Raw genomic sequence first — 23968 nt, forward strand, 5'->3', positions numbered from 1 at the left:
TCTCTTTCTGATCTATCAATCGCTTCAGTAACTCTCTTTCTTTCACTCTCCCTCTTTAAACTCTCTTTTTCCCTCCTACAAATGGTAAAATCAAAGTTTTGTTTTACAACATTATAGTATTAACAGCAAATCGAGACAAAAAGGACACAAAACTGAAAAAAAGGAAAAGATGTTTAGACTAGTAAAGCAGAGGAAAACGCACATACAATGGAGCCATTCCACATAAATTCGTATAAAGCTGCCAGCAGGGGGCAGCAATTCTTTAGTTTTGTGAGGTACCTTCAACCTATTTTAACAGGGCTTCTCAGAACAAGATTTAATCTCCTCTTCCTCCTCTTCTCCTCCCCACACCCCCTAACCCCTCCTCCTATTGTATATAAATCTCTTTCCATTAGGGGTAAATTTTCTACTATTGGCAAAGTCATTTCTACTTACTTTTCTTCACTTTACTTTACTTCACTTTACTTACTTACTTACTTCACTTTGCTTAACTTTACTTTACTCCAACAATGTTGTACATATTGTACATTCCTCAAAAAGCTGTGCGCACCAAAATCGGTAGACTAGCTTAGCCAGGGTATCATAGGAGCGCCCTGAGCACCTAGCAAGGTGGATATGTGCACTATACGAATCCTATATTATCATTATCAATATCAATATCATTATCATTATCATTATCATTATCATTATCATTATCATTATCATTATCATTATCATTATCATTATCATTATTATTATTACATAGGACCGATCAAAGTAGAAATGTCCATTGCTGCTCTCCTTTTAAATGTACTACCTGTGTTTGCAGGGAGGGGTGGCAGGGGTACGGTGGACAGCAAAAGCAAACTAAAAAAATACATGAAATCACTTTTAAAAAAATCACTCATAATCATCGGCAATCGTCTCCCAATGCTTATCAAGTCTATCTTCAAATACATTGAAGAAGCAGTATTAAAGTACCTTTTCTGGCAGACTGTTTCACACATGTATCATCCCTTTAAAAAAAATGTATGGGGGTAATACATGTAAGTTTACAACTCAACAGGTGTAGTCAGAAAGGAAGCAGCATTTTAATTGAGTAACAGTTTGGTATTTGATGAATTCAAATTACTTCAATTTTTTTCTTATTATGCAGCAGTGTAGAAGTGCCAGGCACAACAAGTTAGTATTATCTTAGCATAAACAAGAGATGGCGCTCTTTCTCAAATGCCTATGGGAGACTTCAGACTTCCATCCAACCAAAATGGAAAGGTGTTTTGGGAGGATAGAGACAAATAAGACAAGCAGTTAGTCATTTGTTCAATGATTTACACATCAAATAATATTTTTGATTTACAAGAGCATAAACTTTAATACATGTTGATTACTGGCCAATGGGAATAGGAACTGAGAAAGGTGTAAATTCCTGATAATACACAGCAATTAAGAATTTTATCCCTATCACTTGTCATTACTTACTTACCACGTTGCCAATTTGATATATCAAGACTTAGTGATCCAATACTAATTGAGTCATAACTTAATTATTACTTTTGCAATTTCTTTAAAGTTTCCACGGCTATGTTTTGATTTTCCTCTCATACACACCATATTATTCCTAAACATGGATTCCCCTTTTATCAATACTATAAGAAATACCAGTTATACAGGTAGGCATTCTTCCTACAATTTCTTCTTGCTCACAGCATACAGGGGTGGTGTGCATTATTAAAGTATACTAGTCTAGATTAAGATAACAAACGGGAATCACCAATGAAATAAACGCACAAATCATGATTAATTGGGGAGGATGTTCAGTTTCAGGTCTTTCCCTCTTTTTTAAGCCCACCCACCACACAATGCAGATAATGGAGCTTGAACCTGGAAGTCAAGGTCAACCTTGTAGTATATGCAATACATGTTTGAACCAAAAGTCCTGTTGGAGAATGACCAAGACCTCTGTTGTGTTTCATTCACTTTCTCCTTCCGCAAAATCTCTTTCCAAAATGTTCAGCCTTTGATATTTGCATTTTGAAAGAAGTTTATTTTTATGACTGATGAAAAGCTGACTGAATAAGTCTGTTTTATTTAACTAAATGTTTTTAAAAACCTTGTTTATAGGGTAAATTTGAATTGAAGGGATCCCAAGAAGCCCAGGGCACTGTTTTATGAAAATTGAGAGCACTAACAAATAGTCAATCACTGACAGTTGTCATAGTAACGGTCTGAAGCCATTCATTCTCAGTCAATTATCAGCCTTGTCAACTGACAGTTGTCGGTGCACGATGACGACGAAACACCCCCCAAGATTTCAAACAAACAGCTAAAGCCTCACTTACCATTCTGGAAACTTAAAGGTTTGTTCTTGTGTGACGGAGCATAGAGAATGAGCACTGCCAGAACGTAGATGTTCCACATGCCGTACACCCCTGTGAAGAAAGCGCTACTGTACTGGATGTTGTGCTTGTCCTCCCCCCACTTCCAGTTGCCCTCATTGATTTGGGAGAAGATAAAGAAGATGGCCGTCATGACGGCGCAGACGAGGGTGAATAACATGAAGAAGCGAAAACGGTAGATCAGTCCCTGCCATGAATAAAACAAATTAGACAAGCTATTAAATTGGAACTTCGAGCTCAAAATAATTATATCTAAATAAATGGAATAAAATTCACTTAGCAAAACGCTGAAAATTTCATCAAAATATGATTGAAAATAACAAAGTTATTGAATTTTAAAGATAAGTCTCTCCTAATTACTAGCATGTGAGAGAGAGCAGCTCTTTGCATACTGATGTTCTTATACAAACCTATTGGACAGTATCATGCAACTGCTACCCCAACCTCATTTACTACACCCCCCTTCCAATTCCTTACCACCTTCCTCCTCATACATCCTGATCATTTACCTAATGTTTATCTACTAGCAGCCACAATGTTTGGGAGAAAAGTTCTATTTTGAAGACTCTCTATAAACAGCATAATTAAATGGCTGTCCCACCCAAACTTCCACAACATGTACCCCTTTTTTCCCCCCAGTGCATCCCAATCATTTACCTCATAATGCAGCCTCCTAGCAGCTACCATATGTGGAAGGGCTGCTTGTTTTTATGCTGATATTCTTGAAGATTCCCCCCCACACCATGAATACAAGGAAGATGTCACAACCCCCAATCCCTCATCCCATTTTCATATGCACATCCTGCATTTCTTAACTCATTAAGTACATGTATTCCCCTAGTGGCCACCATGTGTGGGAGAACATCTCTCTCCCTATTGACATTCTTGAAGACACAGAAGATATCACAACCAGAATCCCATCCCTCTCCCTAACCCCCTTTTCCAAGGCACATCCGCATCTCTTACCTCATAATGCAGTCTCCTAGCAGCTACCATATGTGGAAGGGCAGCTCTTTTCATGCTGATATTCTTGAAGACACCCCAGACCATGAAGACAAGGAAGATGGTATATAGGAAGCCACAGATACCAGCAAGTACCACAAAGATCATCTGATCAGTTTGGTCAAGGTTATTGCTTTTCTGTTTGTTCTTAATAGTCTTGTGACTGTTGTCTTGAAATTGTTGTAGAATCATGATTAGGATCTGTTTTGTATTCAATCAATATTTAATGGCCATGCTTCTTCAGAATCGCCCTTCGGTTTAATTTTTGCATTTTGAAAGAAGTTTATTTTTATCACTGAAAGTACCAAAAATGAATATTATGAAGTCATTGTTTGAAGTAAAATGTTTGTAGGGTAAAGTCAATTTAATGCAGCCCCAAAAGTTCAACTGTTTGATGCTTCGCAGGGAATAATTTTCCTGGTATCGCATTGCAATTTGCACCACATTTTTGAAAGACTGCTATGCATAAAGTCTTTTGTATAGCATATTTTTACTTAGGACTGTACATTACTTAGTTCAGAGCTTTTCTCTAATGACCAAAAATGCTATTCAAAGATGTAGAGCGAAACTATTCCCTGCTTTGTTTACAATAATTCAGTGTACAGAAACACAAGATACCATGATTTATGCATACATTATGTAAATCTACCTTCTATAATTCAAGTAATCATTGAAACAATGTTGTGCCTATATTATGCACAATATGTTTATACTCAGTACATCTTCATGATGTTTGTTGTATTTGTCATCTACATGTACCATGTCATTTAAGCAGTAAATAAACCTTATCAAAAAATGGCGAAATGGGTACTAATCAAATGATTGGTAGAAACATATATATCATGTGACCAGTTATTTATTTCAGCAAGTAGGCAAATTTGCTAATGACTTGTAGTATTAAAGGAGAATCCCACCAAAATAAAAACTTTGTTTCTAGAGGAAAAAGAAAAATCAGACAAGTTGGTAGGTGAAAGTTTGAACAATATTGGACAAACAATAAGTTTTGAACTTTTTAAAGTTGTAAATATTGGTAATCACTATACACATGGAGACTTAAAATTGGCCGCATATGTGATGTCATAGTTAAAGGCAAGGACGGCTCTTCCATGTACTCCAATACATGAAATGGCTAAAATGTCATTTTATTCAAACGTTTTACTTCAAATTGTGTTTTTCTTTCATGAGAACATAAAACAATATATTAACTGGGTTATTACTGCCCCAGGGGCCCGTTTCTCAACACCTGGACAAGTTAGTCATATCTTTATCCACCAACCACGGAGTTAGTTCCAATCTTACTAAACCCGTTTCACGAAGGGCTTCCTAACTAGAATCCCTTGATATCGATACTATCGGTAGAAAGAGCAGACGAGACGTAGCCTTAGTCACAAAATAGCATAATTTTTGAAAAGCAAAAATGTGATAAAACTGCAATTATTGTGATTGATTTGGAAATACATCTAATAAAAATAATAGCAGAGGCAAAATATGAACCATGCATACTTAAACCATGAAGACTTGAGCATCTAATTGCTGAGAAAATCAAATTATGAATATATCATTTCATGACTAAAAAATCACATGGGGACAATGAGATGGGTATCCCCGGGATAGTAAATTTTGATAGTTTACGAAAGTAAACCACAATTGTTATCTTTGCAAAATAATGATAATTATACGTTTATTTATGGTTCCAAACATCATCAAAATATAGTTTAAATTAATTTTTTTTAATTTTTTTACATACCGAAACACACGATTTGACAAATTCTTTGCATAAATTAGAGATAGAATTTATCAAAAATGTTGATAAGTGTTTGAAAACGACGAATACGAGTCCAGTTATGGATGACCTGCCGTGGTAGAATCTTTATCGATTCAATTACTTTACTATTTTAAAATGAGTGGTTTTGTTGCGTTTTACCAACAGTTTTGATAGTTTCTGTGCATAACAATTACTATTGAATGATCTATCACACCTGTTTTGCAATGTAATTTCAATTTCTATGAATGATTACGTAAGATTACAATTTTCAAATTTCGAGGCAATTTTGTATGTCATAGTCTACCCACGTGATGCCACTACGTCATTAAGAAAGAAGTTATGACAGGTTCGGAGGTGTCATAAATATTTAGTGAGGTTGTTGTACCCGATCTTGGTAAAGAGGGCTTCGTGAAACGGTTAGCGGACAAGTAGCTCACTATCTCCGATTTAGTCAAGAAGTTAGACTTATGACGGTGTTGAGAAACGGGCCCCAGGGGTATAGGTACAGCAGAAAAACACAAATCCCTAATAATTAAGTACATGGCCTATGAGAAAGTTGTCCTTGTCCCTTGTCATACTTTACTTACCGAGTTTCCAATTTGATATCTACATAGCCTTATAGGGATCTCAATTCTAAAACAGCCATAACTTTCTTGTTGCTTGTCCGATTTCTTTCAAATTTTCACCCTTATGTCTAAGCTATTTTTCTCCATTCCAACATAACATTTATGACCTGGCTGGGTTCCCCTTAGTTCTATTCATGGTTTTGAGATGAGGATGGTATGTCAAATAACAAGGATTCACATCAATATCTTATAAAACATATATTCATACACATCACTTTGCTTGGGCATTGGAATGATTACCCACACTTGTTACCATTGAAACAGTCCAAATGCCATTCCAAAGTTATCTCGAGCCTGTAACGCATACTAATGGCCTCAATGATGTGTATTTTTCATATGCTATTTCATGTCACTTATCATCGAAAATCGTTTGAAATCACATTGCAAATAAATTGGTGTGGATTTAAGGATACAGCTAGACGTCTGCCCGTCTCAGTGTTCCACAAAGAGTAGAAAGGATTCGTCAACTGAACACCCCTACAATTTCAAAGGAAATGAAATTAAACAAAAATAAAATTCTAGCGGAAGTTGACAATTATGAAATGAATATTCAGAGAATCCAACCAATATTTCATAAAATGTTGCTTTAGAGTTCACAGTGCACACAATTGCATCAACTAAATATCCATATTTCCTTGAAAGTATTTTGATGGTTGAAAATTACCAAGAAACTGAAGAATATCCCTTTTTTCTTGCCTCTGAAAGATCACTTCAAGTTGATTCAAACTGCAATCAATGTGTAACTGTAAGACTTTAGTGAGACAGAATCAAATTCTGACAAAGTTAACAAAAATGTGTCATTCTTATAGGTACTGAAATAAAATTTCTGGCAAAATGATCCAAGAATAAATATTATAATAATTCATTTCAATGTACATTTTGAGCCCCTTTTGCTCAACTTGAAAAATAGGATACTTCAGTTACAAGGTGTACATTGTGGGTCATACATATTCACTTTGATGACATGAGACCCAAACCTGACCCAGTACAATTGCAAATGATCCATGTTTAAGCTCACCTTTCTACAACGTCAAAAACAAAGAGACACATGCAGCCCAGAGTCATAGAACCGACTTGTCTCCAGTAAACTTTCAATCGATTCCTCTCTTGTTGATCCTACAAGAGAAAAAAAGTTAGAAAAGGAATGAATATGGTTCTCTTCATGACATGCAATGTATAAAGTATTAATAACAATTAAAATTTCAATTTTCAAATAAAAATTTATTTCCTTTCAACATCAAAACACCAGTCATAAACACTAGACTACAGATAAATGTTGCTATACAAATGCTGTTCATCATCATCACCATCATCATATCATCATCATCATCATCACCATCATCATCACCACCATCATCATCAAATGTCAGACGTGAATGAGACAGAATCAGATTCTGGCTATTAAAAAAATGTGTCATTCTTTCAGGCACAAAAATACATTTTCTGGCAACAATTATCAAAGAATAGGCTATTGAATCATTTATTTTCAATTTATACTTTCGTTTATTTGTTAGTGGTTATGACTCTTGTCTATCAATCTGAGGAACATGGGTTTTATTCCTAGCCATGGCATGTTTTCCTTCAGCATGAGATTTACCCACATTGTGCTGAACTCAACCCAGATGAGGTTAATGGATACCGGTACCCGGTCGGAAGAAATTTCTTGAATTAGCCGAGCTAAAGCCAGGGTAATAATAATACCATGGCCAGCTGGGAGAATAGTATTGGAACTAAAGTGGCTAACCTGGGTAAATATACCATTATTATCACTATTTATAATTATTAAACATTAAATGATATTTTTAGTAATGAAAAAAGTTAAATTATACTAAAAATTGTGATGAAAAAAAATATCAAAAGATTGATTGGCTTGAAAAATTAAGTTCTTTGGAAGATATAAAAGGAAAATACATACTTACCAACTACGAGTCAAGAAATAGGAAAATAGATACTGAGAAACTTTCCAGAAATAAGAACATTTTTAAATCTCCAATCAAATTGTACCTAAATGTTTTTGCAAAAATAGGAACCAGCTGGTTAAAATGGCAATTTTCCTTTCCCCATAATAGGAATATTCCTATTTTAATGGGAACAGATGGCACGTATTCATAAGTTCACATATCCATTGTATAAATTGTACTACAACTCGTTTTGTTTTAAAGTGATACTCCCAGAAAGACCTGGTAATGAGGATAGCTTCCTTAACGAATGGGTCTAGCACACCAAGTAGGAATTGTCCCCAAGTAACAACATTGCAAAACCAGAAGTCTACAGTCTGAGCTATTGCGCATGCCTATTCATTAATTATTGTGAAAGTAACTAGTGAACAATGCATCCTTCATACAAGGTGAAAACACACTGGGTGATTTCAAGTCCGGTGTTGGCCTTGGTGTTGGTGTTAGTGTTGGAATTTGGATTGCTTCCCCTAGCTCCAAGACTCATTCAGATTTTGTAAAACTGATCCAGATCCCATTATTGACATCTCAACAACTAGTGAGTGACTTTTCGGGACCATCTTCATGTTATGTTTGGTGTTAAAATCGTGTAAAAATTGACCTAACACCAACACCAAAAGGTCAACACCGGACTTGAAATCACCCACTGTAGACCTACCATCATGTGCTCTCCAACAAAGATGATCCAGAATGAAAAGAGCATAGCATAGCAGGCCCCTTGTCGGATGTCACTTAGTAATAACATATAGGGCATGTCATGGAAGAATGTTAGCCACTCTAAAGGTACTGTATGAAAACATAACAATGTAATACATATATAGGACTATCTGCAATACTATGCCGTAAGAGAATATTAGCCACTTACAAAGTACAGGGATAAAGAACACATTTATTTATCTTTCGGACTATGGACAAAAAGCTACTACGGTTATAAAACATATCAAAGCAATATGGGACTATCCAGAATAATGTGTTTGTGAGAAGAATAGTGTTGCAATGAATTGCAAACTAATGCATATATGTACCATGAATAAATGTAATTTATTTTTTGGTTGTTCAGTGGAGCCTTTCATTATCATTAATATTTAGGCACAGGTCTAGCAGGATCAGACACAATGGCCCAAATTCACAAAGGTGGTTTTTAAAACCATCGGTTGAACCCATGGTTATGCAGATTTTCTGTATGAATTACAGTACATGTATTTACCGCGTATATTGATAAATGTCCAATGTTGATGTGTGCTCTTGTCAGAGTGTGCGAAATTATCCATGCTATTTTATTCCCGAGTCCACTGTTTTGAATTAATGAGTCCACTCTTCAAACAGAGGACTCATTAATATAATAGCGTACTTAGCAATGGCAACAGGCATCAATTTCACGCACTGTGACAAAAGGGCTCATCAGCATTGGACATTTATTAATATACGTGGTAAATAAACGTACTTTATACAGGAACTCTGCATAAACTATGGGTTCAACCGATTGTTTCAAAAACCACCTTCGTGAATTCGGGCCATTAGTTTTGTGGAGCGCATTCTCCTTGGCTAGGTCTGACACTGTTTATCTCCGCTGAAAAATTTGCTCACAGCCAGTCTGATGCAAAGAGTTGCAGTAACTTATCAAAATATTCATTGAAAATCACTGACTATCATGAAATGCTTCCCAGGAAATGATTGTGTGCAGTTTTCTATATTGCTCTCTGTAAAACGTTGCTATACAATAAACATATGCCAAAGGCAAAAGAAGGTGGTTGTATGCCTCCCGTGAGATCTAACATGTATTCATCTCTAGTCCACAGGCCAACTCAATTACATGGACACACATTATCAGTGGACTGAGATGCTGTTCTTGTCCAAAACTCCATATTATGTCTAGCCAAAGACTACATACATAAAGTGAGATGACAATACATTATGATCAACCCTCCAGGATAACAAGGATTGGGAAATGTAGTCATATCATGTGTGTATACTTACAATTTAGAATGCTAATTGTGATGGCCAGAGCTAGGATTGTTCTACAAAATGAAAAAAAAAGAAGACAAAATACAAATGAATATATAAGAACATATTTCAGGGACTACATTAAAACAAAGTTGACACCAGCATCATTCTGCTCAATGAAAAGAGCCCAATAAAAAACATAGTTCTGCCATGTTTAAGATGTTTTATTATGAAGTCATTTGATAAAGTATTACATACAATAAAGTTCATTTATCTGGGCTCGCCAAATATTGTAGTGTTATTTTCTCCATTCAGCACTCAGCATGAAGTAGTGCATTTTCTGGTGATGTTCACTAAATTTTTTAGCACCATTGTACATACCTCCAGTATCGGAAATAAAGGGGGATGGTTTATTTCATCCTAATCACAGCCAAATTACCCCTAAACTTCTCCAAATTGAATGCTTTGGGGTGACCATTTTTTCCAGCTTCAACCCAAGATCTATTGAAGAATAATTACAAGATCAATAAGCTAAATATGGCAGAAATAGGGATATTCACATTCATCATACAATTGCTGGCTGTAAAACAAATAGCAAAAATAATGCAGCAATCGCCCAAAAGTGAAAGAAAATTGCCCTTGAAAAGTACATTTCTTTTCCTCCCTGATACCAGTGGCAGATACATGTATGGCCAGGTTGAACACAATAGTCCCCCCTCCAAGGTTATGGTGGCTAGATCCGTGCCTGCTTGATACTGTACATGAACTTACCTCTCAAGAAGCACTGGTGGCCTTGCCAGCTGAACAATCCTCTTCCAGAACCAGATCATAGCTAGGATAACCAGTGGGAACAGGGCCGTCTTCAACGTTAACCACACCAGCGTGAATCCACCATTCTGATGAATCTCCTGAATGCATACATGTAGAAACCAAGAGGCAAAAGATTTTATCAGCAGATTCATCTCATATTTTGTCACCCTTTTCCACAAAGCGTTCCAAGTGGCCCAAATCATTGTAAAAATCAATAAGAAATATTCTTGATACCTATACATAGCATTTATGGAATGATGAATATCTATAAAGTCTTGAATGATTTCACTCAATTACTTTATACCATATGCGATGATCCCAGAGGTGAGGGAAATGGAATATGTCTCACTCCCACCCTTCTATTCTTAATTACTTACAAGTACAACAACAGAGAGTTCCTGGACTGCTCCAAGACGGGTGTTGAGTTCTCTGATGACCTCATGTGTATATGGGTCTACCTCCCAGACGGAAAATCTAATGTCGAGAAGAAAGGACTTGTAATAACAAAATATGTCTAATTACTCACAACAACAGAGAGTTCCTGGACTGCTCCATGATTGGTGTTGAGTTCTCAGATGACCTCATGTGTATCAGGGTCTACCTCCCACACAGAAAGGAAAATCTAATGTCGAGAAGGAAGGACTTCTGAAAACAGCCTATGTCTAATTACTCACAACAACAGAGAATTCCTGGACTGCTCCAAGATAGGTGTTGAGTTCTCTGATGACCTCATGTGTATCAGGGTCTACCTCCCACACGGAATGGAAAATCTAATGTCGAGAAAGGAAGGACTTGTAATAACAACCTATACTTACTTACAAAAACAGACACCTCCTAGACTGCTCCAAGATTGGTGTTGGGTTCTCAGATGACCTCATGTGAATCAGGGTCTACCTCGCAGACAGAAAGCCTAATGTTGAGAAGGCAGGACTTGTGAGAACAGCCTATTTTAATTACTTACAAAAACAGACACCTCCTAGACTGCTCCAAGATTGGTGCTGAGTTCTCAGATGACCTCATGTGTATCTGGGTCTACCTCGCAGACAGAAAATCTAATGTCAAGAAGGAAGAACTACAACAACCTATGTCTATTTTACTCACAACAACAGAGAGTTCCTGGACCGCTCCAAGATTGGTGTTGAGCTCTCTGATGACTTTCTGTTATCAGGGTCTACATCCCAGATGGAAAATCTAATGTCGAGAAGGGAGGACTTGTAATAACAACCTATGTCTAATTACTCACAACAACAGAGAGTTCCTGGACTGCTCCAAGATTGGTGTTGAGTTCTCTGATGACTTTCTGATATCAGGGTCTACCTCGCAGACGGAAAGCCTAATGTTGTTAAGGTGGGTCTTGTAAAAAAAACGTATGTCTAATTACTCACAACAACAGAGAGTTCCTGGACTGCTCCAAGATTGGTGTTGAGTTCTCTGATGACTTCCTGTGTATCAGGGTCGACTTCCCAGACGGGTAACCTGACGTTGAGGAGGTAGTACTTGTGATGCACTGTACCAAGCTCAAAGAGGGGGATGGGCTCACAGTCATAGCTATATCCTTCTGCTTCAGGAGTCTAAGGGTGAAAGAAGAAAGGGGAAACAGATTCACTCAAAATGTAGCATTTTAAGCCAAGGTTTTTTAATTCTTGTTTTTTTTTAGTTCAACGCTTTCTTCTGCATTTATACACACTGCTGATCAAAATAGTTTTCTATTTCAAAAGTTAAAAAAACACTACAGTAACAACATTTCTGACAATGAGCGATAGATATGTAACTATTATGCCAAGCACAACTGTATCTGCCAAATTCATCATTACATTCATATTCGTAAATTATTCAGTGCATGCTTGTCAACGACTGATATACAAGTTAATCGAGAAAAAGAGCCTTTTTCTTATTAAAGCTGAACATGAGTATAAGTATGAATTGACTTGGCATCACTTAATCCAACCTACTGCATATGTAAATTCATAACAAATATTTGCAATGAATCACAACAGGTGTATGTTCCTGCAACCCACCCCTCCCCAACCCCCACACACACTGCCCCCACCCCCTCCAAGCCATATAGTACTTACCTTCTGATGATAGAATTCACACTTGAGTTTCCTGGTCTCATTGATACTGTACATTTTTTTCCATTCACCTTGAGCATTGTCATTGTTATTATACATCATCTCAACAAGGAGGGTCAGTTCAGGCTCGTCACCTTCAAATGAATAAAGCACACAGGAAGAAATGAAACTTTGGGGTATTATACAAAAACAGAATTGAGTGTGGTGAGATGAAATTTGAGTTGGGACATACAATCCTGACCAGCATACAGAAGTTCGGGGCCTCGTCTTACAAAGAGTTGTGATTGGTCCGATCAACCATATGGAAATCAAGCAATGTCAACATTTAAACTGCATGTTTCTTCAAAATATCTTCTTGATATGAATTATATTCATACATTCATTGTTTTCTTGAAAATTAAGTGTGCTTCTCTTTGTTTAAAGGAGAATGAAACCTTTGAAACCAGCTGAATCCATATCAAAGAGAAAAATCAAAGAAACATATTGTTGAAAGTTTCAGGAAGATTGAATGAATAATAAGAAAGTTATGAGCATTTGAATATTGAGATCACTAATGCCATGTAGATCCTCCCAATGGCAATGCGACCAAGATCTGTGATGTCACACACGTACAACTCCTCATTACTTTAGTACTTATTTCACTTATATTTTCACTTTTATAGAGTCTATCACAAAGTGAGGTGTTCTCTTTATGAGAGGACAAGAGCAGAGGTTTCACAACATTATATCATTGATGAATCGTTTGTCATATGATTAGAATGAGCAAAAAGAGATGTTTTGGGGTATATTATCAGTGTCCAAAAGGGGAGAGTTGTTCATCTGTGACATCATAGATCTTGGTCGCATTGCCAATAGGAGGATCTCCATAGCATTAGTGATCTCGACATTCAAATGCTATAATAATAATAATAATATAGGTATATTTACCCAGGGTAGCCACTTCAGTTTCGAAAACTGTTCTACCAGCAGGCCCTGCTATTATTATTACCCCGGCTTTTATAGCTGAGCTGCCTAGGCGCTCAAGCATTCAAGGAATTTCTTCCTACCGGGTACCCATTCACCTCACCTGGGTTGAGTGCAGCACAATGTGGATGAGTTTCTTGCTGAAGGAAATTACGCCATGGCTGGGATAACTCTTCTATTGCTAGTCCTATTTTACTCAAACTTTTGTTGATCTTATTCTTTGATTTTTCTGCTTTCACAAAAGCTAACTTGCTCCAAGAGTTTCATTCTCCTTTAAGAGAATATTGTGCAAAGTTTCCTGCAGAAACAAATATGACATTGATGGATTTCCATACACCAGTAGTTGAGGTTGATTGGATCAATTGTGACTCTTTGTAACATGGGGCCCTGTTCAGGCTTATTACCAAAAAATGCATAAAACAAAGCAAATTGAGTGGTGAAATGAGACTTCACAGTAATCCCAACCAGATAAATAAAAATGCTTTGCCCCCCCCCCACTTTAATGAAAATAAAAATTTTTTTTTGCATTTCCAGGTCATCCCTTTCCATTCCATCCCAACCATTCTTCCCGGTTTCTTTTTATGCACTACTCATAACTTACCCATATCATTATCCTCCTTATAAACAATATCCAGCGACATCACACCCAGCATGTACTGGAAACTGCGGTCCATCCTGTTCGGACGGTGGGGCATCAGGATAGAAAAGACGATCCAATCCGCCTCAATGTTCTTTTCCGTCGCCTCGGCGAATGTGGACACCTTTGAGCAGGCATCGGGTCCATGGGGTACAAAGGCCTTCTGAAGACTGATGGCGGGGTCAACACACTTTGTAGCCAGATGGGTGTGGGCAGAAGTTGGCGAGGGTGCTGCACAGTATAAATAAAACAAAAAATAAAAGAATCACATTATTTTGTATCAGACATGAGCCATTAAATATTTTTATTATTATGCAACATGAGAACTATCCCTTTGTAATGGACTGCTCATGTTATGCAAACAGAAAATATGTATAAGATTTGGTTGAATTCGGAGAAATACCAATGCAGCTAACTATATGCCTTATAAAACTGAAATTTCATGCTGTATTTTGTCATTAATATACAAGCTGAATGCAGGTGATATGTAGGATAAGACTTGTAGAGTAACATGAGCAAAATAAGTAGTTGCAATTTGCCTGACAGACTTCAAGGATTTAACCCATTAACAACTGAAAAGATCCTCCTGTAGGCTTTTGTACACGAATCACTGCAGTGTAGTGTATTTTCAAATACAGAGTTGAGTAGGCTCTAATTTGGACCTCCAATGCAAGATGACTCAGATGCTATAAAACTGTCTTGAAGTGGAAATCCCACAATAACTTCACGTTTTATGTTCTCTTTTTATGGACCAGCCATGCATAAACTTTTCCCCAGTACATGTAAGTGTAAATGATACATTTCCCTGCAGAGATACATGTACTGTATTCAATTAAAAAATTCAGCATATTTTTTAAAGTTCTAAAATATAAAGTGAAAGCTCCAAATCCAATGGGCATCAGTAGACAAATACCAGATGTCAATCTCCAAGAGCAAAATATTAAAATAAAAAAAATCACTCTGATAGCTGTTAAAACTGGCGGGGATGGGGGCAGCATTATATAGAATAAAATGCGATGTGAAAGTCCTACAGTAGGCTACACACGACACCGCCTTTGGCATATGCAGGGAACAACTTCAAACAAAAGGAAATTGACCCATTAAAACTTGATTGGTGTACGAGTTGCTGCCAGTCATGCTTTAATGAAACTTTATTTTGCAAACTACATACTGCACAGTCTATGCCCTTTTCTTTTTTCCACACTTTCAGAATTTACAGGGCATGTACATGTGTATTAGATGTGTACATGTACATATCAACAAGGACATATACCTGTAGGCAAAAATGTATGATGTACCATCATCATCCAAGTACAGTACAGTATCTGTCAAATTATGATGAGACATACAGTGTACAACTGGTGTTATGAAGGACTCGCAATAGTGGCCAACTGCCAGACATGCAGGATTATATTGTATATCATTTTTACAACCAACTTTCTTGGTGACTGAGCCTGCATTATACTGTAAGCATAACTGACATTGTATGCAGCCTGGGGTCTTTGGAAAATATATATGTTGCATGATCAGGCGGTCACTATCGATACATGAAGAATAACACACTAAAATGCCAACTCAACAATAGTTCCTGTATGATGATAGCAGAATAAAAACAACTTTTTATACATACTGATTCCCAATGTAGGCATAAATGTAGGAAATAGGCTTGGGGTCTATCAATGGAAAATGTGTGAAGCATTTTGGCAGGACTCTGGGATGAATTATGTGTAGGGCCTACGTACAACAGATCAAAATGCCTTTAACACAATTCTGATATGATAGCAATTCATCATTCATCATTGCCACTCATGTGCGGCTGGAGGTCTATGGAAAATGTGTTCTCATATATATCAGTCAGCTACATGTACATGTTCGGTATGTAGAAAATACCAAAATAAGTGCCAACTCAATACACTGTTCCTGCAGGATAGCATTCAACCATTTTTTTTTCAATTCTAATCTAATCCCCCTTCCCATTATAAATGCCACTGTGCAACGTTTGGGCACCATGACCTAGGATGTACATGTACTTATCAAGGTCAACCTCTAGGGTACCCAACGTCCAAGCCAGGAGCAGGCCAATGTAGGGATGAAACAAAATCATGATCAAGATCTCGGTTGCTCTCAAACCATTTTCAGTGAACATACAAAAGCACCTTTACAGCACTTCAATTTGTGTTTTGAAAGAACACATATTTACGACAGACAAAAAGAAACACAACAACCATATATTCACCTATTATTAACCATCACGATTTGAAAACTGAGGACCCATGTCGGCTAAATGGTCGTTTTACAATAGCCACACTCCCTCCCTGCTGTACTTTATCCACATTCACCTACATGCACTTCATGCTACATTATTACGTTAAAAAAGGTCTACATGTAGCATCGCATGGACAAAACCACTGCATACAATTTAGTCCAATTTTGTCTGTTAGAAGAAATCTGACTTTCCAAAAGCCCAAAAGACTTGCAAGACCCCCCCCCCCTCCCTATTGTCATCCAGGCTCCAGCCCATGCACCCTTCAAGCTCAGAATCCCATTTTGAACTACTTGTGTCTGAATGAGAAGACTACAGATCTCCATCAGCGGCACATCAAAGAAGAAGAGTGTATTACTTGTGGCATGTCCTCAGAAATAATACTTCCCCCCTAGTGTGTAAACCCTCTCAGCTTTATTCACTGCTGCTCCATCAGCCGCGGTTTCCTTGCCATATTCCTTGCTATTAAGCCCAGCCACCATCATATATCCGATAAAGTGAACATTCAGCCAGGTTTCTTACATAAATGTACATGAAGTTTAATAACAAATTTACTATTCTCAGACCATCCAATTTCAACACAATAAAGGCAAAATGCGATGCCAGCTGCAGATCACAATTTCGCCTAAAAAAATTAAGCATTTAATAGCACTCTCATGTTTGCGATCAGCATTCTGAAACGACAATTGAAACACCGATTCTCTCTATGCAATGGAAGAGCTACACACCCTTAGTTAGCACAGCAGAGAGCTTTGAATGCTTTTACTACCAAACCACAAGTGCACTTGATGGCAGATGTGAGTGTTAGAAAGACTATATCTCCACTCTACAAAATTCAGAAATGCTATTCATCCACTTCCCTCTCAATCTTTTTTTCTCAATATTCTAGATCTACATGTATTGGATTTAATACCAATTTGAGCATTATATGTAGGGCCTAATGGGCATATCAGCTAATATCCAGTAATTATTGAGGTGAAACCCAATCGGCAGGATTTATATGTAGGATTGATCCCAAACCTTCAAGAATACATCTCCGTTGACTCAACTGGAGGGATTCTCGCTTGAGCTTGGAATGTGACCTTGGAATGCGAAACATGAATAAAGTGCTATGGTCCCATTGAATAAATTACCATGATTATTTGTAAATTCTTATCATTAAATACCATTACCGGGTATATTTTCCAGGAAAAAAATCCAACGTTGACTCAGGATTGCAATCTCAAGATAATAACAAATCATTTTGGGATTGATCTGATCAGGATAATTTTGTCAATCATGAGCACTGTGATTTGAAAACTTGGGCTGGTGGGGATGGGTCTCTCAATGCTTGATTCATTTGAGGGGATACAGTGTGTGTACAACACTTTCTTTATCAGAATCGCATTAACACACACTATATAGGCCTAGAAGTACACAGCTTTCATTAGGTATTTTTAGACTAATTCTCCTAGCATTCCTCAAATTGGCAAAAAATAGTTTGTGGAGGATTTACACTTCTGATTTCTATTTCCAACAATACATTATGGAGTAACAATCAATAGATGAATTCAAAATACAATATCAATTAATCAATCAAATATATTTGTAAATAAAAAATAAATAAATGAATGAATGAATGAATGAAAGAATGAATGAATGAATGAATAAATAAATACGAATAAGTCGATCCACAATAGATCAATCCAATTAATTCAAGAATTTAAGGCATTTTCATCAAAGTTTTTCACTTTCATTTATAAAATCTGACAATCAGTTATTTCAGAAGTTCAGATTTACCTAAACGTGTAACAAGTACATCCATACTGTAACTGTATATAGCAGAGAAAAAATAGAGAAGCAATGAAAGTTGGGTAAAATTCCATCAAAGAATAAAAGCTTTAATTTTGTGATTTCACCTGTATGCAAACAGTTCTCCTTCATGTACACATACATGTATTTTCTAAGAAAAAACTTCGCCTTGATTATTAATATTAAGGTTCATACTAGTAACAAAGTATAATAATTATGATATGAACAGAACTATAGAAGCCCCTGATCAGAAAAGAAAAAAAATCCTTTACCATCATCTCTCTCTTTTTTCCACCACCAGAATAAGTGTAAAAAGCAGTATACTTTAATACCGACTGTTTTGAAAAGAAATTGCAGTGCAATAAAACTGAAGCTTACAGTTGAAATTCCAACCTAATTTCTCATCTTATTTTTAATCATTATCATTACTTCAACCATCAATGCCTTCATTATCTTTCATTTTCTATCCAATAATAATCATCAATATTGTGCTTGGAATAATTGATAACACATATAAAAGTTCATACAAGTATCTCTATTTCTACGCAAACAAAAATCAATTGTATTTGTAATAAACTTGAACCTCAAGTGCAGAGATTCCAATTATTGGAAATCGACTTGCCTTTGGGCAATCAGAGTTATTCCTTTCAGTATAGAGTAACCATTTTGCAGTTGTGTAGAGCTAAGTGGTTTGACCTTGTAGTTCATTTTCATTGGGGTTCAGTACAAGGCATTGTCATCAAACTACCATAAAAGTATGGGTGTGCGGCCCTGGGATGTAATTTTCAGTGGTATTTGCTATTTTGCTGTATGTACATGTACATGTGAACATCTTTGTGTAATGTAGTATTGCAAGTTTACACTGTAGCCTGTAGGCATACATGCATATGTACCAGCATGTGCATGATGTCTTGATATTGGATATAATAACAATAATAATAATAATAATTATTATTATTATTATAATAAATAATAATAATAATAATACAAATAATAGTGATGATAATAATAATAATACATACACTGTAATTATAATCATCATCATCATCAACATTGTAATAACCATCAACGAGCCCCAATAGGCTATGTCCAGGCTTGCCCAATTGGTTCCCTGATAACAAAGCTGTGAAAGTCACTAATGAAACCATGAGTAGGCATAGAAAAGTTTAACATTTAGTTGTGAAGTATGCGTGGAAAGGATTAAATTTGCAGTGATACGAAATTGAAATGTCCGATCTTTTACTGGTAATAAAATCAGAAAAAAAGTTTTGATTTGAAAGAATCATTTAAGAGTAATCACTTGCCTTTTTGCCATGTCCTTTTTGTGTAGTAATGCGACCACTGCCGTGGCTTTCACAATAAAGACAGCAGCCGTTTACCAATGTATTGCTTGATTTGCTTCCGTACAAGTACATACATGTAATTGTCAAGTTGAATTCTCAGTATAAACTTGACAGAAAGTCTTACTCTTTTAAAACTGCTCACCAGATAAGGGTAATGTGACTGATCATGCATGGAATCACCCAGTTGCACAATTCTTTGAATAGTGTTTATTAAAGAATAATTATTGTTTGGTAATGACCATTTAATACTGAAACAGAGTCCAACAAAATCACCAAGGACGAATAATGTATAGCGAATTATGAAGAACTATACATGTATATGCCACATGATTCCAGACTACATGTATGTACATGTACAATGCATATTTTGCATACCAACATTCTAAAAAATATCCAATCAAACTATCTACATGTATGAAGATATCATTTTAAGATTTTGCCCCCTTCCATGCATTACTTAAATATGGTAAATTGCCAATTCGTCCACTGCCAACTCATCCACTCACCACATGGTCAACCTTCATTTTAGTCTAATGCCATTCCGTCCATTAAATTAACATTTCGTCTAACAACTATTTGGTCCAATCATCACTTCATCTAATCACCAGTTCGTCTATTACCATTTTGTCTAATAACCAGTTGGTCTAATAGTCTAATACCCATTTTCTGTTCATTCATTTTTTAATGTTGATCCTTCAACATTAGGGGTTCGGTGCCAAACGCACTAATCATTCGCCAACGCGAGAACAGTTACAAAACACACTGAACAGTTCCAAATGTGCGATGTATTTACAACGTTTAATTGTAGATCACCTCTTGTGACTACCTCAACGATTTCACCAATATGTTATTACAGCCAGTGTAATTCAGCAAGTGTAGTGCAAGTGAAATTCAAGTGTAACGCAAGTGGTTTGACTGAAAACAACAGAGAAAATGACATAAATGATAGATGGAATATAATACAAGAAATAAGATACTAGTACTTAATTATAAACAACTAAGTAAATATCAGAGTAAACAATTAAATACAATTTATATACAACTCATACCAATGCAATTAATGTAGTTGACTGTTATCAACATATCTAAATGAAATCTTAATTATCTGTATCTCCATCTAAATTTGGTAAACATAATTATGTATGAATATCAATAAACAGTATGAATATACCTAATATAACTCAATAACAAATGAGAAAAGTATTCAATTATACTCTATAGTAGTTCTGATAAACTATAGTGCTGTAACAATTCTTATACATAAAGATAAATATGAAATAACTCACCAACTGTTAGAACCCTATTTACAACAGCTTAATCAGGATTGCTCTCTCTTTCTAAGTCCAACCTCTCCTCTTAAGAGTGACTTCGAACACAATGAATAATACTCCTGCTTGAGCCCACTATAAATGCATCTTCTTCCACACAAAGAGAATTATGAGAAAGTTACCCCCTTGGTCACTGCGTTGGTCATTGGATCTATCACTACCTAAACATATTTATACCTGATTAGACACTGGTAAACATTGGAGTGCAGGAATTTGGGGTATGCATATAATACACGTGCCTCTATGCTGTGCTTAAAACAATAGTGTCCTAATTCTAACTCCCATACTATAATGCATAATATGCCGCTACATGCACAATTAACACTTTAGATTAATTAGACCACATGGTATATGGACCAAATGACTATTGGAACAACTGTTTAAGGTTGTTCCACTTTATATGTTTGTCATTTTGCCTCCGAGGAAGATTCTGCTAGGATCGAAAGCTTAGGCCCCTTTTGACTTTCCAACTGTTTAATAGACGGAATGGCATTAATAAAGTAGACCATGTGGTGAGTGGATGAACTGATGGTAGACCAAATGATAGTAGACGAGTTGGCAATTGGACGAATTGGCATTAGACGAATTGGAAATAAACCCTTACTGTTTTACATACACGTATCAATCAAGGAGCTTTCAAAAGCTACAAGTTTGGGACCATGGAAAACTTTTCTCTATCTCTTTTAATTTAAACATTTTGATAATTTGATTGTAATATTAACTCATTGCATATTAATTATCAAAATTACTTATCCATCATCAAATTTCATCGATGAACAATCAATGCAACAAAAAGCAACTCTGATACCCAATTACTGATCCATCATCAAAGCTAAAGCTTTGATGATGGATCAATAATGCAAATTAAACTGAAGATCATGAACATGTTAGAAGCCACTACATTCTTTTTCCTTAAAATTCATGTATGTATTTTAGCCTAGACTCTAGCACCATCTTCTGCAATGTTTTTTTTTTATATTTCTTTTGTAAAACGGGGCTCTTTGACAATTTACCTTTTAAAAAATAGTGATTTACATTACAAGTAGGAAACTATAAAGAAATATATCTGGCTGATATTTGGAATAGATTTCATACTACACAGAAAAACACAGATCACTTTTATTACACACCTGATCAAAATAAATTTTCATGTAAAATCACAAAATAAGTCCTGCAAAATGCAGTTGTCAAATCACATCCACCACTTTCAAATTATGCTACATGTATCAAGTAAGCCATTTATTGGAGTACATGTAGTGACAGACTTGTGTGAATTTACCATGAAGCTAATGACAGGCTTTCATAATTACAGAGATATGGCCATACGCAGGAAGGGGGTGGCAGGGCCAGGGGGCAATTGCCCCCTAAAATTTTTGAAAACATACATTTTGTAACTTAAACTTTTTACAAAATTCACCAAAGTGTGCACGAAATCCTTTTTCACTTTAAGCACCCTAATGTCAAGATTGCTCGGTCATTTCACTCTCTCACTTTCAACTGTCTTTGAAATTTAAAGGACAAGTCCACCCAAGCAAGAAGTTTATTTGAATAAAAAGAGAAAAATCCAACAAGCATAACAGTAACACTGAAAATTTCATCAAAATCGGTTGTAAAATAAGTTATGACATTTTAAAGTTTCGCTTAATTTCACAAAACAGTTATATGGACATCCTGGTCGGTATGCAAATGAGGAGACTGATGACGTCATCCACTCACTATTTCTTTTGGATTTTATTATTTGAAATATGAAATATTCTAATTTTCCCCTCATTGTGATTGTCAAGTGAAACGATTAATTCCTCCCTGAAAATGTGGAATTAGCATTGTTTAATACTATATGGTTCAGTCAAGTTGGTCCTCATTGTCAAATCTGTAAAAAAATGAAATATTGTATAATTCAAACAATAAAAAACAAAAGAAATAGTGAGTGAGGGACATCATCGACTGTCTCATTTGCATGTCGCTGTGTTCTGCATATCACTGTTTTGTGAAAAATAAGCGAAACTTTAAAATGTCTTCTTACTTCACATCTGATTTTGATGAAATTTTTAGCGTTATGCTATTTCGATTTTCTCTATTTATTCAATTTCAAATGAACATTTTCTTGGGGTGGACTTGACCTTTGCATCCTTCCATCCACAGCCTAATCAACATTTGTTTCAAAACAAAAGTCAAAAGAAAAAAATGTTTTATTTAAAAAAATTAGAATTCAAGTGAGCGTTGGAACGTCTCGAAATTAACAAAGAGCACACATCAAATCTAACTGAACTCATTCCAAGTAAGAACAGTGACTCACGCTCCGCTTGGCAAACCACCACACATGGACAAAACAAGTCAATGACCGTTCCACTACAGCTGCACAGCACAGAGACTTGCATGGCAGAACTGCGGGTGAACTGCCAACACACACACCGAGGCATCCAGGCCGAAACGTCGGCATAGACTCACCGATAAGACCACCCACAAGAAAACAGATGATTTGCAGCAGCAGAAGGAGAACAACAATTCCCATCAATTTCTTTGTGCTGAGGTTTTCAATCACAACACCCGCCATGACGAAACTTCAGGTATTATCCAACACTCTGATCTCAGGCAATTTCACTGTCAGATTTTGGAAAGGAGAAAGTACAATTCGGAATTAAATGGGGGTGAATTCAGACATCAGCAGACCGCTCGAGATATGAAGACGGGCAATTCAATTGGATGTCTGCCCTCTACGACAATTCGGATTTTTTTTCCACGAATCTGATTTCGGTTGTTGCTCCTATAGGGCCTATACATGATATAATCATGATAATTGTTGAATTTAATGTGTAAAATTGCACGGTTAACAAAAGTCGGATTTTGGTCAATCATTCAAAAATTTCCATTGAATTTCATTGATTCAATATCTTTTAGTTTGTCATTGTACACAAGTTTCCACAATACCAACATAGTATCAAATAATTTACTCCTTAAAACAAAAAGTTGATTCGAATAAAAGAGAAAAATCCAACTAGCATACGCTAAAAAAATCCATCAACATCGGATGCAAAATAAGAAAGTTATGACATTTTAAATTTTCGCTTCACAAAACAGTTATATTCACATCCTG

At 36.1% G+C, this 23968-nt stretch overlaps 1 protein-coding gene across 1 annotated transcript; it reads right to left on the reverse strand.

Annotated features, from left to right (window-relative positions):
* Positions 1–442: 442 nt before the first annotated feature.
* LOC129272016 (protein wntless homolog) lies at positions 443–23582 on the reverse strand. Its single transcript, XM_064106203.1, has 11 exons — positions 23323–23582; positions 14114–14380; positions 12553–12683; positions 11863–12048; positions 10439–10575; positions 9701–9741; positions 8382–8509; positions 6787–6884; positions 6182–6245; positions 3342–3485; positions 443–2562 (listed from the first exon to the last, which is right to left on the reverse strand). Exons 1-11 carry the CDS (start codon positions 23426–23428, stop codon positions 2311–2313), a joined length of 1554 nt encoding a protein of 517 aa, XP_063962273.1. The 5' UTR covers positions 23429–23582; the 3' UTR covers positions 443–2310.
* Positions 23583–23968: the final 386 nt, after the last annotated feature.

Source organism: Lytechinus pictus, chromosome 11, assembly GCF_037042905.1.
Source record: "Lytechinus pictus isolate F3 Inbred chromosome 11, Lp3.0, whole genome shotgun sequence".
In the NCBI taxonomy this organism is placed as follows: domain Eukaryota; kingdom Metazoa; phylum Echinodermata; class Echinoidea; order Temnopleuroida; family Toxopneustidae; genus Lytechinus; species Lytechinus pictus.